At 36.2% G+C, this 25,223-nt stretch overlaps 1 protein-coding gene across 1 annotated transcript; it reads right to left on the reverse strand.

The window, feature by feature from the left end:
- Positions 1–21,062: 21,062 nt before the first annotated feature.
- Positions 21,063–23,181, reverse strand: LOC133817865 (receptor-like protein kinase FERONIA). The gene has a single exon (XM_062250484.1). The coding sequence runs from the start codon at positions 22,885–22,887 to the stop codon at positions 21,271–21,273; it is 1,617 nt and encodes a 538-aa protein (XP_062106468.1). The 5' UTR covers positions 22,888–23,181; the 3' UTR covers positions 21,063–21,270.
- Between the last annotated feature and the right edge of the window lie 2,042 nt (positions 23,182–25,223).

Consider the following 25,223-nt stretch of genomic DNA (forward strand, 5'->3'; position numbering starts at 1 on the left):
AAATTATAAATAATTAATTTGATAAAGGAATTAAATAATTATTTAATTAATTAAATCAATAGAAAATAATACAGGCCTTGATTTTAAGTCCAATGGGCTTATAATCAAATGAGAAATTTCACGGGCCTATAGCCCATGATAATTTCGACCTAGGGCTTCAAAATGGCTATTATTTTATTGATTTTTTAATTAAATTAAATGGCCTAATTGAGTCTATAAAAGGAGTGCTTAGAAAGAAGTCAAAAAAAAAAGAAGTTTTGAGAAGTCACAAGTGAGATTTTCTGATAGTTTTATATTCTCTCTAAACACAAGTCCTTTTCTAAGCCACTTTGTTATTTTCTCTTCTTCTCTCTATATCTATCTCATGTGTTGAAAATTGCCCACACTAGTCTAGGTGGTTCTAAGGATACATTGGAAGATTGTGAAGAAAATAGAAGATCGGTTCAGTTTCTTGATAATACTCTGCGACAGAGAGGATACAAGAGTTAGAGAAACTGAAGGAAGGACTCTTAATTCCGCTGCGTATACTGTAAGTATTATATTATTTGTTTATCTTTGAATTCAATTTTAGAAACATGTTTTAGGTTATCTTATATTAATTTGTTTAATATTAGATATACATGAAAATAAATAAAGATCCTGTATAAGTTTTTTCCAACAACTGGTATCAGAGCGTTTGGCAATCTTTATTTTCATGCATGAACATGTTTAAAATTGGATTATATGATATGTTTGAATAATTGGATGGTTTTTCATGTTTTTATGAACATATTGATTTTATGTGAATTTGAGCAATTTGTAGGTTATTTTGTTGTGTTTTCTATGCTATTATTTTTTATATATGCTTTATTTTGTGTAAAACATGTTAAAAATTAATTAGAAAATGGTTTTGGTTTGAAAAATTACTCAAAAAAAATTTTTGGAAAAATTTGGCCTGGCTCCCATGCGCGCGCCACCCGCGCACGCCCGCGCGCGCCCATGCACACCAGCAGCGATGAACCACGGGTACTATTCATCCATTTTTTTTTTTCAAAAATATTTTTTTTAAATTAAAATTTGTAGAAATAAATTATTTATAATCAAAACCAAAAATATCTTTTTTGTTTCATCATTTAATTTTTTTTTAAATAAAAATATTTTTGTTAGTTGGGATTTAAATAATTAGATATTTTCTACAAACATTCAAATTCAAATTTAAAAATAGACTAAGAACTTAATTTTAAATCTTTTAATATATTAAAATATTAAAATTATGATATCAGATATTTAAGATATTTTCATTTAAATTCTTGTTTTTTTTATTAAATCTTTATTTGAAAATATAAATATCTTTTTATTCTATAGTTTTTAATATTTAAATTATTTGAAATTTGAACATTGTTAGTTAGATATTTTTATGGATATTTGAATTTGTTTAACTATTTGAGATATTTTAGGGTTGTTATAACTATTTTTACTTTATTATTTTTAAATTGTTAAAATATTAGATAATAGTTGTAACAACACAAGATATTTTGGAAAATAGTTAAGATATTGATTTTAAAATTTAAAGTTGGTTAAATTTTGAAAAATATCATTTTTTTCAGCCAATTAATAAAATATTTTTTTTAATAAATGAGATATAAATTAACTTTGGTTAATTGTTGATAAACCCTATTTAAATTAAATTAATATTTTTTTTCAAATTAACCTAAAACCAAGCTGATTGTTGATAAATGAAATTTAAATTAACTATTGTTAATTGTTGATAAATTTCATTTAAATTGACTTATTTTTTTGTAAAAATTTAATTAATATGAATTTTTTTTGATAAATTTCTAGATAATTAATTGTGGTATTTTTGCAAATGAAATAAATTGTGGTATTTTTGCATAAATTCATAGAATTGCTCATATAGTAACATGATTAGGCCCATCCAATTATAACATCTCTGTTTGCACTATATGTGGTATTTTTACAATTGGGCTTAGATGCATATAGTGGCCCATATGTTTGTTAGATATATGGTATTTTGCCAAATAAAATATTCAGAAAATGATAGGTTTTATTTGGGCCCATTAGAAAATGTAAAGTTTAAATTCCTCTCTTGTGGGTGATTCCACTTGTGAATGCCCATTTGCTTTGCATGACTATAGTGGGCTTAATCAATTAATAACAATTAATAAAACGAAGGTTTAAATTCCTGTCTTTTGGACCTTGTATGGAAGATAGGGGGCATTTGTAGTGGGAACGACATACTGGACCCAGCCCTCCTCCATACAAGCCCAATTGTTAAGGCCCATTTACCTGAGTTGGACTTAATTGTATAGGTTCATCATATTAGTTAAACCTAAATATTGATTAGCAACAAATTAATTCTAAATTAATTGAATTTGTTTCAATGTGACACTTTAGAATTAATACAAAATTATAGGACTTTGGTTTTAAAATTTTTTAATTTGTTTAATTTTTTTTTTGAGAAAACCATAGTCATTAATTTTCTAAAAAATAAATAATAAAAATACTAATTTTAATTTTATAATGAGCTTATTTTAAGAATTTTATTCAATCTCCACCGTTGGTTTAACATAGTCAATAGCTTAATGGGGCCTCGATGCACTTTGATTCGTCCCCCTACGGAAGGTGTTCATTAGTTATTTTGAGAAAGTTAGATTTCGAAAGATAGATAATTATAGGTCAAATTCTACTAGACTCACCCCTACGGTGACTACTAGGACTAAATCTATGATTATTGAAACCTAAAATAAGAGAATTTGTTTTCTTTTTTTTGATCGAATAGTAGGTTGTTAATAGTGGTGTCCATTATTAAATGAGTTTACAACTCTATTTAACTAGTACTATTTTTGACTCTCGCCAACCGAGACAAGGATATCATCGATTAGTTAAAAACCTAAAGAAATAGAGATATGATTGTTTTTGGTATTTTTTCTCATATCTTACATATTTTTTATATATGTTGTGCTATTTCTTGAAATTTGTGTGAATATAAGTTTTATTGAGCAAATGTGATTGATTTCTATTTTATTGATAATTTGTAGTTTTAAGCTAAGTAGTGTTTGTGTCTACTCCCATCCCTTCTCAACTTTCGATGGAGAAACTCACTAGAAAAAAACTTCCTTAATTGGAAGCAGAATATCAACATAGAGTTGATTGGTGACAACTTTGAATTCGTCATGATTGAGGAATCCCCAGAACGAGCACCGTGTCCGCACGTTAGTGATGGCACCGTCAATGCTCGTGATGGTACCGTAAATGCTTGGATAACACCATCTCTGCATGTTCGTGATAGCACCGTAAATTCTTGGATGGCACCGTGTCTGCACATTCGTGCTCAACTCAATTATGGTCTGACGCAGCTCATGAACGAGCTTCAGATTATTGAACCTGTCATGGGTGGACCTAGTAAAGGAGGTGAAAATAAAACTACTGATGTTGCTGCTCATCTAGCTAAGGCTGAAGCTAACCAAGCTTCGTCTTCGAAAGCTGGAAACAAGAGGAAATGTGGACAAATAAACAACCCCAAGCCTACAAAGGCTGCAAAGACGAGTGCACAACCAAGTGCACAGACGCCTAAGGGGAAGAACAAGAAAAACAAGATAGGTAAAGATAAGTGCTTTCACTGCAAAGAGAAGGGGCATTAGAAACGAGATTGCCCTAAGTATCTAGTAGCGAAAAACAAAGGTAATGATTATAGTTCATTTATCTTGGAAACATGTGTTTTAGAGAATGATAAATCTGTTTGGATTAATGATTCTGGAACTACTAACCATGTTTGTAACTCTATACAGCTTCTTGAATCGTGGGAGGAAGTGAACGAAGATGGCTTAAAGCTTAGAGTTGGGAACGGAGCGTTCGTTGCGGTCCAAGCTAGAGGAAGAGCTCGTCTAAAGTTCGGAAATAAATTTTTAATTTTAAAATATGTATTTTTTATTCCGGATTTTAGTAGAAATTTAATTTTAGTTTCCATGTTGCAATTAGAACGCTTTGTTATGAATTTCACAAGTTTTAATATATCTATTTCTTTCAATGAATCACAATTGTGTATTGCATGTTTGGAAAACGGGCTTTATATTCTGTGACCTAACGAACCCCTAGCTCTTAACAATGATTTATTCAAAGTAGCTAAACCTAGGACCAATATACGTCGAAAGACCGATAACAATAATATGACATATTTATGGCACTTGAGACTAGGTCACATTGGCTATGATAGGATTCAAAGACTTACAAAGGACAGACCTTTGAGGGAACTCACCTTAGGTGAATTACCTGTCTATGAATCTTGTCTAGAAGGCAAACTGACCAAGCGTCCATTCTCTGTAAAGGGTGATAGGGTCAAAAAACCACTTGGTCTTGTGCATTCAGATGTTTGTGGACCTTTGAATATACAAGCCAGGGGTGGTTTTGAGTATTTCGTCACTTTCATTGATGATTAATCTAGATACTCATGTCTTTACCTAATGCATAGGAAATCATAAACATTTTCAAAGTTTCAGGAATTCCTAGCAATGGCTCAGAACCAATTAGGTAAAATGTTAAAGATCTTGCGATCTGATAGGGGTGGAGAATATTTGGATATGCAGTTCCAAGATCATTTAATTGAACTTGGGATTTTATTACAACTTACTGCCACAGGTACTCCGCAACAAAATGGTGTAGCGGAACGCCGAAACAGAACTTTATTGGAAATGGTTAGATGCATGCTTAGTTACTCAACTCTTCCAACTTCGTTTTGGGGACATGCAATTGAAACCGCAAATGACATTCTCAATGTCGTGCCGTCAAAATCAATCCCCAAAACACCTTTAGAACGCTGGAATGGTCGTGAACCTAGTTTACACCATTATAGAATCTGGGGGTGTCCCGCTCACGTCCTGAGGAAAAAGGAGGGAAAGCTAGAACCGCGAACTGAAGTTTGCATGTTTGTTGGCTATCCTAAAGGTACTCGGGGTGGACTTTTCTATAGTCATTCAGAAAAGAAAGTGTTTACTTCTACAAATGCTACTTTTCTGGAAAATGATTATGTCCAAAAATTTAAACCTCGCAGCAAAGTAGTTTTAGAGGAGATGGTTAAAGAATTGACTCCAACCAATGTTCCATCGTCATCAATGCAAGTTGATGATGAAATTCCCACTCTTCATGTACAACCGACGCAAGTCGATTTAAATGATGAAAGTACCACTGTTCCTGAGCAAACAGTCACGAAGCCTCGTCGTAGTGGGAGGGTTTCTAGAAACTCGGTTCGCTATGGTTTGGATGGTGAAACCAATATGGTTGTTGGTGACACTAGTGATGATGATCCATTGTCTTTCAACACAGGCAATGGCTAGCCCTGAAAAGGAACTATGGCTCGAAGCCATGAAATAGGAAATGGAGTCTATGTACTCAAATTCCGTCTGGGATCTTATGGAAGCACCTAGTGACTTTAGGGCCATTGGGTGCAAGTGGATCTACAAGAAGAAACGAGGTGTTGATGGAAATATCGAGACTTATAAAGCTCGATTAGTGGCAAAGGGTTATGCCCAAAGAGAAGGCGCGGACTATGCGGAAACTTTTAGTCCGGTAGCCATGCTCAAATCCATTCGCATCTTCCTATCCATAGCAGCCGCTCTCGACTATGAGATTTGGAAAATGGACGTCAAGACAACTTTTCTTAATGGAAAGCTTGACGAGGTCATTTATATGGATCAGCCAGAAGGATTTAATGTATCTGGACAAGAAGGAAAAGTTTGTAAGTTAAATAGGTCCATCTATGGACTTAAGCAAGCTTCTTGTTCCTGGAATCTTAGGTTTGATGAAATAATCAAAACCTATGGCTTTGAACAAAATATTGATGAGCCATGTGTTTACCAACTGAAGGCAAATCAAATAGTGGTATTCCTAGTTCTTTATGTAGATGATATCTTACTCATTGGGAACAATGTTAAGAAATTATCAGATGTGAAGAATTGGCTGAGCACTCAATTCCAGATGAAGGATTTGGGTGAAGCAAGTTATGTTCTAGGTATCCAGATCATCAGGGATAGAAAGAACAAACTTTTAGCTCTATCTCAAGCAGCTTACATTGATAAAGTGCTTGAACGTTTCTCAATGACAAATTCCAAGAAAGGGCGTCTACCGTCCCGCCATGGAATTCATCTTTCAAAGAAGCAATCTCCCCAGACTCTTGAAGAGGAAGATGCAATGAGAAAAGTTCCTTACGCATCTGCAGTTGGAAGTCTGATGTATGCCATGTTGTGTACTAGACCAGATATCTGCTATGTAGTGGGAGTAATGAGCAGGTATCAATCAAACCCAGGACCAGAACATTGGATAGTAGTTAAGCATATCCTGAAGTATTTGAGACGGACTAGGGATTATATGTTAGTCTACAAGGGTGGTGTTCTAAACCCTGTAGGCTACACCGATTCAGATTTTCAGGCTGATGTCGATGACAGAAAGTCTGCTTCTGGAATGGTGTTTACTCTTGGGGGTGGAGCTGTGATTTGGAGAAGCGTAAAGCAGTCTGCAATCTCATATTCCACCATGGAGGCTGAGTACATAGCCGCGTCAGAATCAGCTAAGGAAATAGTCTGGCTAAAGAAGTTCTATTCGTATCTTGGTGTTATTCCTGAAATGGATAAACCGCTTGTGTTGTTTTGTGACAATACAGGAGCGATAGCCAACTCGAAAGAACCTCGAAGTCACAAGAGGAGTAATCATATAGAAAGGAAGTATCACATTATTCGAGAATATGTGGCCAGGGGAGATGTGAAGGTTATGAAGATTGCAACTGAAGACAATCTTGCGGATCCATTAACAAAGACACTACCAGAAGCTACATTTGATAAGCATATCAAGGAGATGGGATTAGTAGAATTAAGGCATTAGTTTCAATTAGTGCAAGTGGGAGTTTGTTGGGGTTTTATGCCCTAATTAAAACCCAAATTCTTTGTAATCTCATTTTATTATCAATAAAAGAATAGAAATCATTTTTTGACTTGGTCAATCACTTTGCTCACATGTTTTATTTTCATGATTATTTGTTTAATATAAACTTCTATTAAATCCCGAGCATATAGCTAATCTTATTTATAGTGACGTAATCATAGTGGAATATAAATATGATTATATGTTCAAAAATAAGTTAGTCCTAAAATTAGTCAATGCACCGGATTTACACTGACTTGCCAATCTACGATATGATCTACTTACACATTACAGTGTTATGTTCTTTCCAGAACATTAGCAAAGTAGATAAGATCGGATGTATTTGTTACATCGGACAGGACCGATATTGACAGTTGATAACATAAGTAAACATACTGTTATTATCTATTCTAGTCATATCATATAGTTGACCATAGGTAAATTCAATCTCAATTCTGAGTGGTTAGTATTCTAACTGATTGTATTATTTGAGTTCTTTGACTTGTTCCTTACCAGCTTACCCTACGCACTAGCCCATACTTACATCTTGGGAACTCGGTAGTATAATTGAGTGGGAGTGTTAATCATAGATATGAACATCTATAGCTTCTGATGAAGAAGTGAAATGATGGTTTCCTTTTAGTTTGGTTCAAGGTGTTAAATGATAGAGATCTCATTTCAGTAATTAAATTAGTTTACTGAAATATCATTTACAAGGAACTAAGTGTTTTAAGGATAAAATACAATGAGGGGTAAAACGGTATTTTGTCCTATCTCATTATAGACCGTCTATAGAGGATTGAGTGAAAATTATGGTTGTAACAATGAATAATTAATAGCGTATCTATATTTGTTATAGAGCGTTCTATGAATTCAAGAGTGCAATTCCAAGTCTATAGTGGAGTCACGAGGAATTAATAAGTTAGTAAATTTATTTGTTAGATTCATGATAACTTATTGGAGCTTGATTTCATAGGCCCATGGCCCCCATTGTACCTTGGATAAAATCATCTAGATAGTCTCAATTAATTGATTTAATTATCAATTAGAATTATCAAAGTTGACCAGGTCAATTTTGGATACTTTCACAGAGTTGTGTAATTTTGAGAAGAAAAGAGAAATTATGGCAGATTTATTAATTAAGATAAATTGGTATCTAAATTAATAAATAAGTTTAAATCAATGTTCAAATTATAAATAATTAATTTGATAAAGGAATTAAATAATTATTTAATTAATTAAATCAATAAAAAATAATACAGGCCTTGATTTTAAGTCCAATGGGCTTATAATCAAATGGGAAATTTCACGGGCCTATAGCCCATGATAATTTCGACCTAGGGCTTCAAAATGGCTATTATTTTATTGATTTTTTAATTAAATTAAATGGCATAATTGAGTCTATAAAAGGAGTGCTTAGAAAGAAGTAAAAAAAAAAAAGAAGTTTTGAGAAATCACAAGTCAGATTTTCTGATAGTTTTATATTCTCTCTAAACACAAGTCCTTTTCTAAGCCACTTTGTTATTTTCTCTTCTTCTCTCTATATCTATCTCATGTGTTGAGAATTGCCCACACTAGTCTAGGTGGTTCTAAGGATACATTGGAAGATTGTGAAGAAAATAGAAGATCGGTTCAGTTTCTTGATAATACTCTGCGACAGAGAGGATACAAGAGTTAGAGAAACTGAAGGAAGGACTCTTAATTCCGCTGCGTATACTGTAAGTATTATATTATTTGTTTATCTTTGAATTCAATTTTAGAAACATGTTTTAGGCTATCTTATATTAATTTGTTTAATATTAGATATACATGAAAATAAATAAAGATCCTGTATAAGCTTTTTCCACAATTTTGACCTAGTTGATCCCTTGGAGATAGTAAGGAGTCATGTACTTCTCCTCATTTTTTTTAAAATATTTCTCAAACATTTTGAAAAAATGAGGAGCAGTACATGAATACATTGGCTATCCCCAAGTCATCCACTAGGTGCATCACTATTATTTTTTGTTATAAAATTAACATTTTATTACTTATTGTCTTTCCCAACTTATCCTATTCCGACCTATTGGATCCCTTTGAGATAGTAAGCACTCATGTAGTAATTCTCATTTCTTCAAGATATTTCATCAAATATCTTGAAAAAATGAGAACCAGTACATGAATACATTAATTATCCCCAAGGCATCCACTAGGTGCATCACTATTGTTTTTTGTTATTAAATTAACATTTTATTACTTATTGTCTTTCCCAACCTACCCTATTCCGACCTAGTGGATCCCTTGGAGATAGTAAGCAGACATGTTCGAATACCCATTTTTTCAAGATATTTCATCAAATATCTTGAAAAAATAAGTACCAGTACATGAATACATTGACTATCCCCAAGGCATCCAATAGGTGCATGTGTACCTATATCTGATACTATCATTAATTAATGATAATAAATAAAGTTTTCATTGAATTAAATAAAAAAATACATATATTGGTTCAAATTACATATCACTGTCCTCATCATCACTAACTATAACATCATTACAGACACCACTATCACTATCACTATCGACTAGAACATTGTCGTCATCCTCATCGTCTTCATACTCGGCCAACGTGTCGTCTTCAAATTCAACTTCATCATCGACAACAAATTCATCTGAACCTTCGCCAGCCAAATCATCGACGTTGTACACTTCAGTGGCATTGACATCAACCCGATCATACTGAAGATTATCAAAAATTGGAAGTTCTACCCACAACTGAAATGAAGAAGAATTAACTTCGTGCAATATTGGTATATCATTTGTGGTCTCAATATCATCAACATCGAAATTTGAGAAATCCCATACATTCCTCGGAATGTATTCATTAACGAACCTCCAATCATCCCCATTTTTCACATCTCGAAGATAATACACCAACTTCGCTTGAGATGCGAGAACGAAAGGATCATCTTTATAACATTCTTCCTTCACATATACGCTCGTAAAATTGGATTCCACTTTAATTCTACTTGTTATGAACCATCTACACTTGAATAGGACAACACGGTAACCCATTAAGTAGGACAATTCAATTACTTCTTCCAAAACTCCATAATAGTTCACTCCTTCCTCACTTGGCACCATTACACCGCAATTTTGTGTTTTAAGCTTCATATCACGACCATGAGTCACAAATTTCACACCATTCACTATCATCCCTGGATATGAGAACACGGTGCCGCTTGATTTGTTTGCGATAGCATACAATTCATTAATCACTTCAGTAGGTGTTGACTCATGCAAACTGTTCACCTATCAACATTAACATTGGAAGTTAGTTTTGGATTGATTAAGTGGAGTTTCGGAAAAGAATTGACTAATATACATACTTTTTCTTTGAACCACTGAGGAAAATCAACTTCTTGTTGAACTTCAAGATTCGAGCTTCCTCACCTTCTTAATTCATCCATATGCTCACTACAAACGGACAACAATGTTATGATTTTTGTCTTTACTCGGTATATAAACCAAACAAATTTATTGAAAAAAGACTAGAAAACACACCTAAGGCACTCCTTAATTTCGGCACAATTGTTCAAGATATACAACTCAGCCTTTTGCTTTAACTGCGGATTGAGGAGCATACTTGATTTCTTACCAAATGGATGACCAACAGCCTTATAAATAGAATATTCCCGATTTGGTTGGGATTCAACGCGATCGCCATTCCTCTCAGGTCGATTGAATCGAGTCTCAACCCTTCGGAGGTACATTGAGCAAAAGGTTAAGGCCTCGTTGACCACGTAAGCTTCTGCGATTGAACCTTTCGGACGTGCACGATTTCTTACATACTGTTTATAAACCGCCATCGAACGTTCAATGGGATACATCCACCTAAAGTGCACGGGACCGCCAATAATTGCCTCTTTCGGAAGATGCAAAACCAAATGCACCAAATGTCAAAAAATGCTGGAGGAAATATCATTTCTACCTTGCATAAAATGGTGATAATGTCTGTATCCATCTTCTCAAGGTCTTTCACACTCAAAGTCCGTGAACAAAGTTTTTTGAAAAAACCGCACAACTCAATAATTGGCTTCTGAACTTCAGGAACTAAAAACGACCTAATTGCGGCGGGCAACAACTGCTGAAACAGCACGTGGCAATCGTGTGATTTCAGCCCAGTTATCTTGCCATCATTGACATTGACATTCTTCGAAAGGTTTGCAGCAAAACCATCCGGGAATTCAACTGACTTCACAAATTCACAGAAAACTCGACGCTTCGGGACACTGAGGGTGTAACTGGCGTGCGGTGTCTTCCACTTGTTTCCCTCTTTGCAGAGGTGGAGTTTTTCCCTAATTTTCATGTCTGCTAGATCAAGTCTTGCCTTGTCAGTGTCTTTAGATTTCCCCTCTAAGTTCAACAAAGTTCCCAAGACATTGTCGCAAACATTCTTCTCAATGTGCATTACGTCCAAGTTATGCCTCAGCAATAATTCCTTCCAATAATCAAGCTCAAAAAATATGCTCTTCTTCGACCAATTAAGTTCAATCGGAGCCCTTTTGCGTTTCACACCACCAAATTCTTTGTGTTTCCCAAGATGTCTAATTTGCAAATTCTCTAATTGCTTCAACACATCATCACCGGAGTAATCTTTCGGTGGTGACCTAAGTTCCTTATTACCGTCGAATAGTGCTCGTTTGCTCCTCCATTCATGATCCATATCAAGAAACCTCCTATAGCCAATGTATGCAATTTTACTTCTAATCCCTACAGAGGGAGTTTCTTCATTGCATGTGGGGCACGCCTTGTACCCTTTTCTGCTCCACCCAGACATCATAGCATAAGCTGGGTAGTCGTTAATGGTCCACAAGATTGTTGCACGCATATTGAACAAGGTACTATTGTATGCATCTCGTGTCTCGACACCATTCACCCATAACTCCTTCAACTCATCAAGCAAAGGTCTCATATAGACATCGATATCTTTTCCAGGTGAAGAAGGACCTGGAAACTTCTAATAGGCCATGAACTAGATCAGAATCATTCTCAACGAGTCCATAAGAAGTGATCCCATTTTTAGAATAGACAACATTAATGACTGTGGTTTCATGCACTTCCACGGCAGCAAGTTGTATGGGACAAGTATCACAGGCCACATGCTGTAAGAGTTGCTCATGTTCCCAAAAGGATTGAAACCATCTGTAGCCAACCCAAGCCTAACATTTCGAGGTTCGGCTGCGAAAGACGGGTACAACTCATCAAGGTGCTTCCACGCCTTACTGTCAGCGGGGTGCCTCATCCCACCATCTTCCTTTGGCCTTTTAGAATAGTGCTATCTCATATCCTCTCCAGTATATTTGGAACTGTACAGCCTTTTTAATCTCGGCGTCAACGGAAAGTACCGCATGACCTTATGGGCCACTTTCTTCCCGTTCCCACGATTATCTTGCCAGCGACACTCACCACAAACCGGACAGAATTCCAAATTCGCATTCTCCTTCCAAAACAGTGCACAGTCATGCTTGCAAGCATTGATGGACTCATATCCCAATCCAATACTCCACAACTTTGCCTTCGCCTCATAGTTAGACTTAGGTAAAATTGTTCCGTCAGGCATAGCGTCGACTAAAAATTCCAGCAAACCATCAAAGTAATGATTGTTGCACTTGTTAATAACTTTCAGATGCATCAGCTTCACCAAGAAGTTCAACGCGGAATACTTTCGGCAACCCAGGTACAGTTCACTTGACATCTCCTTAAATAAATTGTCATACTTGTCGCGATGTTGAGGATCATCTTGGGAAGGATCATTATAGTTTCCAGCGGGAACGTCATCTTCAGCGTAAACATCCTCCAGGATATCCGCTATCTCATCTCTATCATGATCTCGTACCACAGCTGGTGGCGACGGCAGCGCCTCTCCATGGTAATGCCACACTTTGTAGGACTGTATGATGCCATTGTTGAATAAATGCATCTAAATTGCATTTATAGGCTGAAACTTAACATTCCCACATTTCTTGCACGGACAGCGAACCAAACCCCGATCGTTCAACTGATTTTTGGCGATATCGAAGAACTCCTTAACACCATTTCTATACTCTAGAGACCAATGATTCCTCGCACTCATCCAGCTTCTGTCGTTCGCTATCTTTAAGTGAAATAATTAAGAAAATATTAATAATTGTCTTAAAATGAGGGAAATGATAGTCAAAGTATATCATGACTGTTTGTCTCCCTAATTATCACTAACTGATAATAATATCCTATCTCTGGCAAAAATAATTATTTATAGGGATATTTGCGGCTAAAATACTCAAACTTACAACTTACTAACACTTAAATGACACGTGGTACCACATGATTGGTACACATTATTATTATTATTTTAAATAATTTTTCATAAAAAATATCGTTTTATATTTTTCATTTTTTTTTAAAAATCAAATTTATTGTTTTTCAATTTAAAAGTAACAAAAAATAATTTTTTCTCATTTTTTTCAAAAAAAAAATCAAATTTGTTGCTTTTAATCAATTATTTAAGATTAAGTAAAAAAAAATATTTAATCTTAAATTATTGCTTGGATTTTAAACAAAATTACTTAATCTTTAATTGAAAAAAAAGTAGACAAAATGATAAATAGGAAGATTTTAATAATAATAATAATAATAATAATAATAATAATAATAATAAATTAAAAAATTTGAGGTTATTAACAATAAAAAATTAAATTAAAAAAAAATGTATTTTTCATACTTAATTTTAAATTGAAAAAAAGTTTGAATTTTTTTTTGAAAAAATCTAAATTTTATTTTTTGTTGAATTGAAAATTATTTTAAGAATAATAACAATGTGGACCAATCATGTAGTGCCACATGTCCTTTGACCAGTCAACTTTAACATTTAACACTGTGTATCTCTAATTGCAAGTAAATTTCACATTTTGGTACTTTTGCCACCAAAAAATCAGTTTGGGTATTTAAGTGTTAGTAAGTTGTAAGTTTGGGTATTTTTGCCGCAAATATCTCTTATTTATATTTACCAAAGAAAATGTAGCTAATTATTAATTATTACAATTTTTTAAATCATTTACTTATTTATTTCTTTAATTATAAAATTAATTTCATTTTGTAATTTTTTATTTAATTCTTCAATTTGTATTGGATTATTTACTTAATCAATAACAATTTTATTATAGTTATATTTTACTTAATTATATTTTATTAAATCATTTATATTTTTAACTTTTTCAATTACAAAACATCTAATATGTAAATGTGGAATTTTTTCCTTGTGAATTCTATTCACAAGTGAAGCTCTATACTACGAGACATCCTGAAAGGGCATCGCATGATGGTGAGGGAGTTGGGGTAAGAGAGTCACCCTCACTAGGCGAGGGACTTCGACCACTTGCCAAGCTTCACCCTCGCTATGCGAGGGTCCCCAGCTGGCCATCCGCGTGCGCCCCATTCCAGCAGGCATCAAGCCTCGTCTACACTCGGGAGAAGAAGGTCAGCCTCGCTACACGAGGCACCCTCGTTATGCGAGGGTGAGGCTTCGTGGTGGCATCCATGCCCCTAGCCTCGCGACGCTGCACCCGGGGGAAGGAAAGGCAGCCTCGCTATGCGAGGGTGCTGCCTTGTTATGACGCCCGTGTCCTGAGCCATGCCTACGCCTGAGGGAAAAAGGCCAACCTCGCTATGCGAGGGTGTGGCCTTGCCACGGCGTCCATACTGTGAGTCTCGTGTCCATGTGACCCGCATAAGGCAGCCCTGACCCCTGGCGCCTTGACTTCTCAGGACATGCATAGGTTGAAGCCTCCTTGGCATAGGCACGAGATCACTTGGGAGAACCTTGCTTATGTGCCAAACGAACATGGAGCATTGAACGGGAATTGATGAGGACAACCGAGTACGGAACACGTGCGCTGACACGGGGTGTACGGTTGTGGAGAGAACAGAGGCACGACCCTATGATCTGCGTCTGAGAAGTAGTGGCAGTACGGACCTGTACGAAGAGTAGTGGTACCACTTGGACACCCCCGACCATACGCCAGAGCCGACAGTACTTTGTCCTGGGCCACGACTCTGACACCATCAGGGTAGACACCACTACGCCCTGGGCCACTACACTATCATAATACCTGTGTACGTCCCAGTGGTCTGGGACTTGTTTGTATCCTGGGCCAATAGAGCCCCCCCTATAAATAGGCTCCAACCCCTCAGGCTAAGGGGTTGGAAAACTGAATGTAAAAATGAGACTTATGAAATATATGCTTCTGGTTCTCATGCTTGCCTGAGTTTTCTCCTGTTGTTTAGAGTTCTTTCTATCTAATTCATAGCTTCTTATAGTATAGAGATTGAAGTTTTCTAACCATCAATCGTTGACGAGTTCTTACCGTCAACAGTTTGGCGCCGTCTGTGGGAACGTAAGAACCAAGCTACTGTTCTTCCATTACTTCCGGCAAGGAGAAATGTCAAGACGTTCGGAGTGACTCAGGGAGCCTCGAGAGGTGGAGGTCCACCTTACCAGAGTCCAACTGAAGGCCTCCATGATGGATCCACCTCCACCCCAAGACGCAGAGCCCCCAAGGGACCCTGAGGTTCACGATAATGACAGGGAGGCCTCGTCACCGGCCTCCCCGCCTGGTGGGAATCCTCCTAGGACAACTACTGTACCACTCGGGAATGCCAACGAGTTCCCTCCTCCTAAACCACTACAGGTACCGAACTCCGGCCGGCAAGACCGGGGTCCCTCGATGGGTAGACATGATAAGCAACCCCGGGTCCATTCCGTGAGCTCGAGTTCTAAATCTCGTTTCTATGAAGAGGAGATTCATGAACTGCACCGTAAAAACCAAAGACTGGAGACTACCCTGGAGAACATGCAGGAGGTGCTAAATGGCCTGGTGCAAGGAAAGTCGAATGTGACCCTGCCCAAGAGGGAAGAGAAGGGTCGGGAAACCACTGTCCCAGTAGGCGACGGGAGGACCAGGCACTCCACCAGTAACACCCCTAGGAGAGAAAGGCCGAAGTCGGAGGATGAGCCAGTGATATCTAAGACGCAAAGAGATGCTCCAGAGACCCGGGGAGAAGTGGGAACTATTTTCGGAGGTCCGGGGTTTGGAGGGGACTCCCGCAGAGGACGAGACCCAGGCGCGGGAGTGCTGGGGGCGAATTGGGAGGGGCCCTATCAGGTGGCTCAGTGCATACCCCCGAACACTTACAAGTTGGCGCGCATGGACGACACCATCATACCCCGAGCATGGAACGCGGAACACCTGAGGAAATACTACCAGTAAGACTTCCACTCCCAACACAGGCAGTAGCTGTGTTTAGTTTGTCGCAGGATAGGCTATCTCAGTAGACGAGAATCAAAGAGGTTACCTACATAACCCCCAAGTAAATGTAAGCCCTCTATATGCATGTCGTTGTAATCTGATTACTATAAATGAAAATGTTCACAACTTCACATGTGATTTTTTCTCTTTCATGTGAGCATCAACCGAACTGCCTGCTGAATTAAATCTCACCAAGCACTTGGGGGGTAGGACAGGAGGCATGAGCAAAAAAAAAAAAAATCTCTCTTATATTCAAAAGGATTAGCTACCCTTATGAATATCAAAGGAACGGTCTAAAAGGATGACCTCTAACTAAAGGCCGACACCCCAAGAGGTGAGGCCGTAAGGAGGGAATCGCCCAATAAGTCTAGATTGGCCATTAAGCCGGCTAGCCAAAAAGGGTCTTACAAGTGACCCTTGGAAAAAATAGTACTATGTATAAGGACGAGAAGGACGCTTCTCGCAAAAAAATAACAAGCGCGCGCAATGAATATAAAAGGACCCCAACAGCCCAACGGGTTAATGTGTCCTTACAAGTATAATCAAGGTGCACCGGAAAGATTATCGCCATCAGATCAAAGAAAAATATGTGATCCATGAACAACGGCAATAAGAGGGACCTACTAGAGCACCGTAAGTTTAAAAAAAGAAAAAAAGAAAAAGAAGAAGATGAAAAAAAAAAGGGAAAGAGCACCTTAAGAGCTTTGGAGGAGGATAGAACCCTTGAACTCGTGAAAATAAGTTGGAGAGCATGCCACTAGGCTACGCAGATCTTGGTGTGGACAAGTGGCTTCGAAACTTGGGATCTGCGATTGAGGATGATTAGTCCTTACGCAACCTTAGGAACTTACGTGGATCCCCCAAGTATTAGGTGGCTATTGTGTTTCTTCAAACACTAAGAAGAAATACAACTCCAAGCCACACTTCGGGCTTCTTCGAGCGACGTTGGAAAAATTTCGAAGGCTAAGTCCCCCAAGGCTGGCCGTGCGTGTCAAGCAAGAAAAATAGAGAGAGTCTACAAACACACTTAAAAGTGTACTTATAGACTCGGGGGGAAGTGTAAATGTGGAATTTTTTCCTTGTGAATTCTATTCACAAGTGAAGCTCTATACTACGAGACATCCTGAAAGGGCATCGAATGATGGTGAGGGAGTTGGGGTAAGAGAGTCACCCTCACTAGGCGAGGGACTTCGGCCACTTGCCAAGCTTCACCCTCGCTATGCGAGGGTCCCCAGCTGGCCATCCGTGTGCGCCCCATTCCAGCAGGCATCAAGCCTCGTCTACACTCGGGAGAAGAAGGTCAGCCTCGCTACACGAGGCACCCTCGTTATGCGAGGGTGAGGCTTCGTGGTGGCATCCATGCCCCTAGCCTCGCGACGCTGCACCCGGGGGAAGGAAAGGCAGCCTCGCTATGCGAGGGTGCTGCCTTGTTATGACGCCCGTGTCCTGAGCCATGCATACGCCTGAGGGAAAAGGGCCAGCCTCGCTACGCGAGGTACCCTCGCTATGCGAGGGTGTGGCCTTGCCACGGCGTCCATACTGCGAGTCTCGTATCCATGTGACCCGCATAAGGCAGCCCTGACCCCTGGCGCCTTGACTTCTCAGGACATGCATAGGTTGAAGCCTCCTTGGCATAGGCACGAGATCACTTGGGAGAACCTTGCTTATGTGCCAAACGAACATGGAGCATTGAACGGGAATTGATGAGGACAACCGAGTACGGAACACGTGCGCTGACACGGGGTGTACGGTTGTGGAGAGAACAGAGGCACGACCCTATGATCTGCGTCTGAGAAGTAGTGGCAGTACGGACCTGTACGAAGAGTAGTGGTACCACTTGGACACCCCCGACCATACGCTAGAGCCGACAGTACTTTGTCCTGGGCCACGACTCTGACACCATCAGGGTAGACACCACTACGCCCTGGGCCACTACACTATCATAATACCTGTGTACGTCCCAGTGGTCTGGGACTTGTTTGTATCCTGGGCCAATAGAGCCCCCCCTATAAATAGGCTCCAACCCCTCAGGCTAAGGGGTTGGAAAACTGAATGTAAAAACGAGACTTATGAAATATATGCTTCTAGTTCTCATGCTTGCCTGAGTTTTCTCCTGTTGTTTAGAGTTCTTTCTATCTAATTCATAGCTTCTTATAGTATAGAGATTGAAGTTTTCTAACCATCAATCGTTGACGAGTTCTTACCGTCAACATAATATTAATGTTAAAATTAATTATTAATTATTATGATTAGTAATTTTATTTTATTTAAATTATAGTTAAAAAATATTTTTTTGATGAATTTTTAATTATATTTAAATTTTTATTTAATTAATTATTAAACTTTTATTAATTTTACTAACTCTAACAAAATTTGGACAGCATAACGACTATATTTCAAACTATCCCAAAAATTAAAAAACCTACAAATTAAACATATATATAACCAGAATATTCCCAGATCATACAAAACATGTATATACATTAACAAATATTTAACCACAAAAAAAAATACCAAAACTGATTTTTTATTAATACAAAAAAATTATTAAATACATATTTACAAACATATCACATTTAATATAAAACAATTTAAAAATATAAACATACATTATTAATCTTAATTTTTTTAAGTTCATACTTTAACTAATATATATATATCACAAAATACAATATAATAAATATTAACAAGAAAAAATAAACAAATACATATAAAGCATTCAAATAAAAAAAATACATATTCAAATCTGTTTTTTTTTTTTATTTTACAAAAAAAATTAATAAATACAAAAAACATATATTATAAAAATATCTTTAAAATAGTTTTTATTAAGAGAAACAAATAAATATAAAAGCATTAAAATAAAAATTAATGTTAATGGCTATAATTTTTGTAGTTAATATTAATTTTCCTAAGACTAACGAAATTTGGCCAGCATAACGACTATATTTTAAACTATCCCAAATTTTTATAAAACCTGCAAACTACACACAATATACAGAATATTCCCAGAGCAATATACAGAATATTCTCATAGCATGCACAACATAAACCAAGATTAATAACATATATCAAATCTTTTTACATTAGTAGCATCAAAACAATTTATTTAGTAAATATTTATAAACAAATAATATTTAATATAAAAAAATATAATATATATTTTTTTAATATACATAATCTAATCTATTTTTTTAATATACATATTAAGCATTAAAATTAAAAAATATACATACTCAAATCAGTTTTTTTTAATAAATACTAAAACCATATTTTTTTTTCATTATTAATCTCATTTTTCTAAAACTACACAGATTTATTTGTTTTTTTTAACAGAAAAATATAATTATAATACCAAATATCACACACATATATATATGTTAATCAATTTTCTAAAAAAAATTAACATTAAATAAACATATGTACACACACATTTACATATATACATAAACAAACATATATACATATATAAAAAAAACAGACATAAATATAAATATACATATATACGGATATATACATATATATATATATATATTTATAAACTGATATATATATATATAAACAGATATATACATATATATATATAAACCGATATAAATATATATATATATAAACCGAAATATATATATATAAACATATATAAATATATACATAAACTAACCTTTGGATTTGTTCCACCGAGAGATTGGAGCTGTAACACCTATTTATAGAGAGAGAATAACAAAAAAAAAAAAATACAATTACAAAACGAGATATAGAGAAAAAAATCTAAAAATGTTAAAAAATTTCCCATTTGATTTACTAACCTTGAGAGATAAGAGTTTTATTATATGAGCTGAGCCACGGTGGGATTATGGCTCACGGGATGGTTGGATTCCATTAACACAGAGGAAAGAGAGAAGCTTTTTTCTGAAAAAAAAAAAATCTGAAATGGGGAAGAAGGGCTCACGGCGGGTCTAATATCGTCAACGCGCCGGCAAAAGTCTAAAAATGCGCCGGCAAAAGTATTTAATAAACCCTAGCATAAAACGGTGTCGTTTTACTTAGTCCGACTTTTACCGACGCAAATTATACTTTTGCCGGTGCAACGAAACGTGCCAGCAAAGGTCTACTCACCTACTTTCTTGAAAACGTGCACAAATTAAAAATGCACGTTTGACTTTTGTTGGCGCGTTAGGTGAAATGCGCCGGCAAAAGTCAGTGGTATTTTTTTTTGAAAAACTTATGTTACTTTTGCCAGCACAATTCGGGGTTGCGCCGGCAAAGACCCCGAATTGCACCAACAAAAGTAACCTTTAATTTTGCGCCGGCAAAAGTTCTTGTTTTTGCTGGCGCAATTTACCAAATGTGCCGGTGAAAGTTGAATTGCGCTGGCAAAAACCATGTTTCTTGTAGTGTGTGTAAATACTATACCCTATATTGTTCAGCAGTTGTGTCTATTTTTATTAAGAGATTTATAGTTGACAATGACTTTGGGTCTATGTTAGAGGTTATAATAAATTTGTTATTTAGATTTTACAAAAATGTCTTTAATTCATGTTTGTCTTTCTATAGATTAGTTGCGCATGCTCTTACGATAGAAATACAATTTGTTTAATTAGAATATATCCCTCATTTTTTTTTTGTTGAGATATTTAGACTTTTTAAGTTGAATCATATTATGTTATTTATCAATAAAGTTATCATTGCTACAAAAAAATGTGTTAGAAAAACGACCTATGATAATGTAAATTGTATTAAAAAAAATGTAATTATAATATTGTGTCTTATTACTAAAATAGAAGTCATTTTTTTTTTCTAAGAATTGTAAATAGCCGTACTCTAATATATACAACATGGATTATTCAATAAGAAAACTACAAGCGAAGTTTTTATTGATTGATCATTTACAATTGTCGCCAATTATATGTGGAACTATTGATCATTTTCTTTCATAGAACTTAAACGTTGTATTGGTGATCCTTCTTGTATTCAATCTATAAGAGCAAAGTTATTATTTTCATTATTCAGTTACAGTTACAATTGAATAAGCATATCATTGCACAGGGTCATATTTCCTTTCACAATGATCCTTAAGTGTATACGAACACGTGAAACACAAAGCCTTGACAGCACGAGATGTAGGTTGCGTGGCCCATTTAAACCCCCGCGCCTTCTCACTAAAAAATCTAAGTAACATTTTTTGAGACTTTGTTTTCTCGTAAACCGTTGGACAAGAATGCACCACAATATCCTTACACGGTGGGCTTAGAACCACCTGATTTCCACCATCCCAACAGGAAAAGCTTTCATCAATGCTATTAGACTCACTAATTTTGATCCCCTCCTCCACGGCTACAGGATCACCCTCCTGCGCCCCCTGTGCATACTCAAGAGCCTTCAACACATCGGTCATCTTCGGCCGTCGTTTTCTTTCGCTACGCAAGCATCTATGAGCTATCTTACCATACACCTTCAAACACTCGGGCCGAATCTCCCTCCCCAACTTCTCATCTATAATTTGATCAAGCGTTCCATTCTTCACATGATACTTAGCCCATTGGGCCAAGCTTTGTTGCTCTTCATCAAGGTTCATATCCACAGCAGCCCTACCACACAACACCTCAAAAAGCACCACGCCGAACCCATAAACATCAGATTTCGCATTGAGATGCCTTGTTCGAAAGTATTCCGGATCCAAGTACCCAAAAGTTCCCCTCGCATCTGTAGTAGTAACATGGCTTTTTGATGGGCTTTCTGGGCCCATTCTCGAAAGCCCAAAGTCAGAAACCTTCGCAACCCAATTCTCGTCCAGAAGAATATTGGTAGTCTTGATGTCACGGTGGATTATCCCACGCTCCGGCCCTGCATGAAGGTAAGCCAACCCACGAGCAGCACCAATACAGATTGCTAACCTCTCTTTCCATGTCAAAAACGAATCACTCGTTCCGTAAAGATGATCCCGGAGTGTTCCGTGAGACATGTAGTCATAAACAATGATCATGAACTGTTCATCGTCACAGTAACCGATTAGAGGGACCAGATTAGGGTGGCGGAGTTTCGAAATCGTTTCAATTTCCAGCCAGAACTCATGAATCACCTGGATCATCGACAATGAATTTGACATTGACTTCAATACTTTGACCGCTACGGGATTTTCTTTGTCGTTGTCTATGTAACCCTTGTAAACTCTTCCGTACCCCCCGTCTCCTATTTTGAGGTCGGGGTCGAAGTTGTGGGTTGCGGATCGAATCTCATCGAGCGTAAAACGACGGCAGTGTTGTTGTTTCTTCACCGTTACGACAACTCCAGGAGCTGGTTTCTCTTCGTCGTTTATCTGTTGATGTTCTCTTCTCCTTAGTCTCCAAAACATAGTAAAACCCAGAAGAAAGAGGAATATTGTTAATAAAGCTGCCGATGATGCAAGGGCGATGGGTTTAAATACCTTTACCGTTTTGACCTTGTTGCAGTTTTTGGATTGTAGGAGGGTTGGGGTGGTGGATGGAATTTCTGGGGTTCGTTTTATAGGAGGATTGGTTTTAGAGATATTGAGTTTGGAGATCTGGGGTACTCCGGCGGTGGAGCTGCCTGAAACTTTGAATATAGTACTTAGAAATAAGAGAAAGATGAAAATAAAGATGTTATGGGCGTTTAATATGAATAAGGTTTTCATGATCGAAAGTAAGAGATTGTGTGAGTGCAATAGCTAGCTTAATGGGTAAAGCTTGTTCGATTCTTAAGAGTTGGGTAGGGGACTTAAAAGGGTCTGAATAATTATAGAAACTAGGAGTTTATGTGGATATGATAGAGGAAACAGAAGAAAGAGCTAGGTTGGTGATGTGTGAGAGTCAAGTGCCGAGTAGTGAAACAGTGAAAGGCATAACAAATACTTCACTAGTTCAGTTTGACTCCAAGAAGTTTTTCCATATAAGGCGGCTTACGTGGCCTGGGTATTGTCCATGGTGGAGGAGGTCTCCTGCTTTTTGCTTTCTTTTCAAATTTAGTCAATTTTTAATTAGCAAGAAATGAGGTCAAAAAGTTCGGTAAACATATTACGGCAAGTTGAAATTTCAAAGAAAAACAGCACCATATTAATTTAATAAAAGATACACATATAAAGCAAGGCCTTTTTCAATTTCTTAATTTATAATATTGTAATTAACCTGAAATTATCTATAATATGACAAAGACTTTTTTTTTAGAGTATGAAGACTTCTTTTTCACTTTACTAATTACACCACGAGTCAACACCATCTCTTCATCACGTGAAACAAGGTGTAAATTTCCAACATACAGTTCTACATAGAGAAGATGTTTAATTATTGGGGTAGTAAACAAAAATTTAAATCCATTTAAAAAAAAAAATTAAATGGCAGGTTTGCTTTTTCTAAAGCAAGTTTCACTTTTATTTTGATGCATCTTTTCTGCATAATGCTGGGTCCAGTACTCACGACAACCTTAGAATCTTAGCTATGACTAGATAGAAAAAGATGTGTATTATGAATGCCATGCATTATTAATTTCAATCGAATGTGACAGTAGAACTGTGTATATATAAATATTGATTCTGTTTCATTAAAATTAAATAGATTTTGTATACAACTTTCATTCAAATTTATTATGTAAATTTAGATGAATATGGGATAACGTGAGAGAGAAGTGATCACGCACGGATATCTGCCTCGTAGTGATGGACTAGCTCCCTCAACCTTTCAATTCTATTTTTTTTTTTCATATAGATTTGAAGTAAAAAAAATATTCTTATAAATAATCAATCCAGAAATTTAAAGCATACAACCAAACTTAATAATTTTGCAGCATATGAAAAGTAGTACAACCCAACATTTGAACTTATTAAAACAAAGTATAATGGATATTATACTACTTTAGTCCTCTATATTTAATCAAATTTTTAATTTGTACCATTTGTTTGAGAAAAACCTAAAACAGCCATTTTGTGTATTGTAATAATGTGCTTAAAATTAGTTCTTGGTGTTTAAATTTAATTTAACTATCTATCTGGATGCATATCCTTAAGGCGCTATATATACGATTGCATAACAAAATTCGTCTAACGTTTTAGCTTATTTTCAAGGTTATCTTTCTTTTTTTTTCATCAATTTTTTTGTCATTTAGTTGCTGCTGAGATATTGCAGGTATGATTTATCAAATTCATTCATTTTCTTTCTTTCTTTCTTTTATGTATTTGTGCGTGCTCAAATATTATACCCAACAATTATCTATTTGTCTTTAGCTAATCATTTTTGTGAGGATTAAATATTAGATTGATTAATATTTTTGAATTGTTACAATTTATCATATATATATATATTAAGTGCAATCATGTTGATTAAGTGATTGTTGTACCCTAAAAATTAGCACGGGTTTAATCATTCATCTAAGGGTACAGTTAGCAGATGAATAAATGGAAAAAGCAGGCGAGTAGAACATCTAGCTAATGATGATGTGAGCAGCTCGAGTTAGGGCTTGGCAGTACGACATTCAGATAATTATCAAGTCACCTCTTAGGATGACGGTCTGGTTCGAGACATCTAGTGGCCAGATCCCCTTTAGGGCGATCTGAACTTAATTTGAACTAAGGTTTGGATTCCCTTCGATCCACAACTTGATGAAGATGTTCAGCTCGTGGAAATTTGGTCATGACGCACACTGAATGATCCCGAGAGACTCGAGACTCGGAGGCACTCTATACGGTCATTAATGTTCAGGATGTATTGCCCATTTATTGTCTGAGATAACAGAAGTATACTCTGTTAGGCAATCGCATCCCTAGGTAAATTGGAATTATCTTTATTAAATATTTACCACATTTATGCACACGGTTACCCAAACTTGTTCAAAAAATTCCACTAAAAATATTAGGGATAATGGATAGGAAAGGGGATTGCTTTTTGTAATACTGAAACTTTGCAGAAATTGTGAGAGAGTAGTAATATTGTCTAGTGGACTAGGTAGATTTTAACCACTGAACCACGTAAAATTGTGTGT

Source organism: Humulus lupulus, chromosome 2 (genome assembly GCF_963169125.1).
Source record: "Humulus lupulus chromosome 2, drHumLupu1.1, whole genome shotgun sequence".
Classification (NCBI taxonomy): domain Eukaryota; kingdom Viridiplantae; phylum Streptophyta; class Magnoliopsida; order Rosales; family Cannabaceae; genus Humulus; species Humulus lupulus.

Excerpts from the sequence above, each read along its gene's own strand:
- LOC133817865 (XM_062250484.1), bottom strand. The coding sequence starts at position 22,887 with ATGAAAACCTTATTCATATTAAACGCCCATAACATCTTTATTTTCATC.